Here is a 1241-nt window from a genome sequence, read left to right as displayed (position 1 = left end):
GGGGCCCTCTACGTGCCCTACGGGGCCTCTAATGCCTTTGGTGGCCGTCTGTGGCTGTGGGGGGCCCCTGCGGCATTGGAGAGCCCCCAAAGGGTATGGGGACTCCTAAGGCTGCAGTGCGTTATTGGGAGTCGCCCTTGATGATCTTAGTCTTGTTGTGCTGTTGACGAGGCCCCAATGTCTGGACCTGGTGCTGCTATGGAGGCCTCTCCATCTCTCCTAAGAAGCAGCAACATCTACAGGTGTAGGAGCAGCAGCAGGAGGCACTGGAAGGTGTGCGACCCCCAGCAAGAAGAGAACGCAGACAAAGACGCAACAGAGGGCCCCTCAAAAGTGTTGCGACCGCCGTTGCTGCCCTTCCTGTTGTTGTTGCTGCTGCTGGTCGCTGGGCAGAAGCAAGACGATATTCACCGAGCTGCAGTTGCTGAGGGGGAAGGAGATCCCGATTGGGGTGCTGCTGCTGCTGCAGGGGCGTAGGGGAAAGGAGCTCTCGATTGAGGTGTTGTTGCTGCTGCTGCTGGTGCTACTACTGCTGTTGCTGCTGCTGCTGCAGAAGGACCTTCCCCTTTGAAATGGCTGCGGAGGTATTAGGGGCAAACGACCCGCCGTAGGAACGAAGGCGCGAGCGAGGTGCAGCAGCAGCGCGGGCGTACAGACAGACAACACAAGCAGCAGCCGCAGCAGATGGCAATGGAGACGCACCAACATCCACTGCAACTGACGGCATATCCTTCCGCCTTCAAACATGCGACTACCTGGTGGCACGTCTAATCGCCGGTCGCACTGCGCATACTCAAAGGTCACAGACTGCGGCTGGACAGCTATCCTATAGAGTAAGTTAGAAAAAAGGGTAGCATTCGGCCAACACTGTAAGAAAAATTAGAAAAAAAGGTGATATTCGGTTAACACTGCGAACAGCAATGCAAAGCGCAAGGGGACAGTGATAGATACGCAACTCCACTCGGCTGCCTGAGCGGAAGAAACAGAAAAAAATGCACTGCATGAAGAATACGCACCAACAACTCTACAGAACAAACACTGCGCATGGCTCGCGCGACGGGACAGTCCTGCTAGGGCCAAACCCACATCGGCGCAAGCAATCTCTAAACAGAAGCGCAAGAAATGCTTACTAAGCGAAGGCAACGCTAAAGAAAAATTTGGTAGTGCAAAGCGAGTGTTCAGAAGCACTGATGAAATTTACATAGAATTTTGCACTCACAGCCGCCCATGCGCGAATTGCC

General features: G+C 54.6%; 1 protein-coding gene across 1 annotated transcript in view; it reads right to left on the bottom strand.

Annotated features, from left to right (window-relative positions):
* Nucleotides 1-327: 327 nt before the first annotated feature.
* The window catches only part of EMH_0079610 (uncharacterized protein), a gene marked incomplete at both ends in the record, with an annotated part of 2192 nt that continues 1278 nt past the window's right edge, over nt 328-1241 (bottom strand). Inside the window, one exon of the mRNA XM_013500149.1 lies at nt 328-826. Within this exon, the coding sequence (XP_013355603.1) occupies nt 328-826 (499 nt within the window). The remainder of the gene's footprint in view (nt 827-1241) is intronic.

The sequence above is a fragment of the Eimeria mitis genome, genomic scaffold (genome assembly GCF_000499745.2).
Source record: "Eimeria mitis Houghton genomic scaffold, Emh_scaff5072, whole genome shotgun sequence".
NCBI classification, from domain to species: domain Eukaryota; phylum Apicomplexa; class Conoidasida; order Eucoccidiorida; family Eimeriidae; genus Eimeria; species Eimeria mitis.
Note: the sequence above shows the minus strand (reverse complement) of the source record. Positions and strands in the feature narration are given on the sequence as shown.